Consider the following 1,687-nt stretch of genomic DNA (forward strand, 5'->3'; position numbering starts at 1 on the left):
TTTTTTTTTTTATTTAGTAGATGCCCACAGCTGTGATAAATATAAGGAAATCAAAGTATTACTTCTTAAACTTTAAACCTTAAAACTTGCTGGGAAACCACCCATGCCTCAATCTAGTACTGAAAAACTTTCATTTTTCCTTGTCCACTGTATTCTCTCCCCTTCAGCCTTGGTAAATGTGTTGGTACCTCTTGGTATAGGCTGTGTGTGCATATTTTAACTGGGATACTATTTGCATAGTGTTTTTGCATGGTGGTTGCAGAGAAAGAAAGTTGGAAAGATATCCTGTAGTTTGTGCATTTGGCGCTAATTTTGTCTGGTATTTTTTTAACAGGCGTTTGATCACAGATTCAAAAGTGAAATTAAAGTATCAGCATTTAATAACTAATAGCTTTGTAGAGGTAAGTTCTTCTCTATAGAACTGCACAGACATAAAATACAATATTCATAATATTACCATATTTCCTTACACATATTTTAAAGGGAAAGTATAAGGCATTTTCAGGGATCACATATTTTATATATATTATTTTTGCAGCTTGTGTGTGTGTGTAAATGTATATGGGTGTATACACACACTCGCACATGATTCTGCTTTAGACACTTTTTACAAGGAATCCCATCACACTGATTCAGTTATTGAGAATGACTAATCTGTTTTGCCTCATGTACATTAAACTAAAATATTTTTTATACTACTGTTATTAACAGGGTTTTGGTTTCTTACTCCAGGACTCATATATAGTGGGGTTATATTCAAGAAACAGCAGGAAAGGTGTAGAACCACGATCTCCAAAAAGAATGCACCAAAGTAGGGAGATCCTTTCAAGGCAAATCTTTGGCTACTACCTCATCTGTACTTGAATATCTAATTTAATTTAGGTGTACTTTAGGTGTGGTTACCACTTCTATCTGATTATTATTAGTGTTTAAAGGCCCTTTCTAGAAAGAAAAAACAAATGGTAAACAAAAAAGCTATACTTTTAGCTACTGAGCATTTTTTTTTTTTTGTTAGCGCAGAATTTATGACACATTCTATCTGGTATTTCCAGATTGCACCAGTTAAATTTGTGATAAATCAAGGATGTGATTATCAACCAGTTTTATCCTTTTATTTGCCTTTGCACCTTGCAGTGTAATAGACTTCTGAAGTGGTGTCCCGCTCCGGACTGCCATCATGTTGTTAAAGTTCAGTATCCTGACGCTAAACCTGTGCGTTGCAAATGTGGCCGTCAGTTCTGGTGAGTTATTTGTGCAAAAGCTAAAACTTGTTTTTGTGGCTTCAAATGTAAATTTTGTGTTTATTGTATGCCTAATGTAAAGACAAAAATAAGTATAAAATATTCAAATTAGATTGCTCCAAGCAGTCTTCCCTTATTTCAGAACATTGTGCTAAGGAAAAATTTAAAAACAATATAAACAGGAAAAAAACAAGGCTAGTTCATTTGTGTAATGTTAGTTCAAAAGAGCACCTGGTGATCTTGAAGAAAATGCAGTCAATAAGATTATTGTGGGTTGTCAACTCAACTTGCAGCCTCCTTAAGCATTGTTAATCATGCTGTTCTCTTTTGTGAAACTACTCAAGCACTCCTACTCCCAGATGGTCAGCACGGTGGCTCAGTGGTTAGCACTCTGGCCTTTGCAGCTCTAGGTCTCATGTTTGAATCTCAGCCAGGACACTGTATGG

At 35.2% G+C, this 1,687-nt stretch overlaps 1 protein-coding gene across 3 annotated transcripts in view; it reads left to right on the forward strand.

Moving 5' to 3' along the window:
• ARIH1 (ariadne RBR E3 ubiquitin protein ligase 1) overlaps positions 1–1,687 on the forward strand; it is a 34,874-nt gene that overhangs the window by 22,883 nt on the left and 10,304 nt on the right. For all 3 annotated transcript variants that reach the window (XM_072402111.1, XM_072402110.1, XM_072402112.1), the window contains 2 exons: positions 335–401; positions 1,135–1,241. In XM_072402111.1, the coding sequence (XP_072258212.1) occupies positions 335–401; positions 1,135–1,241 (174 nt within the window). The remainder of the gene's footprint in view (positions 1–334; positions 402–1,134; positions 1,242–1,687) is intronic.

The sequence above is a fragment of the Pyxicephalus adspersus genome, chromosome 2 (assembly GCF_032062135.1).
Source record: "Pyxicephalus adspersus chromosome 2, UCB_Pads_2.0, whole genome shotgun sequence".
NCBI lineage: Eukaryota > Metazoa > Chordata > Amphibia > Anura > Pyxicephalidae > Pyxicephalus > Pyxicephalus adspersus.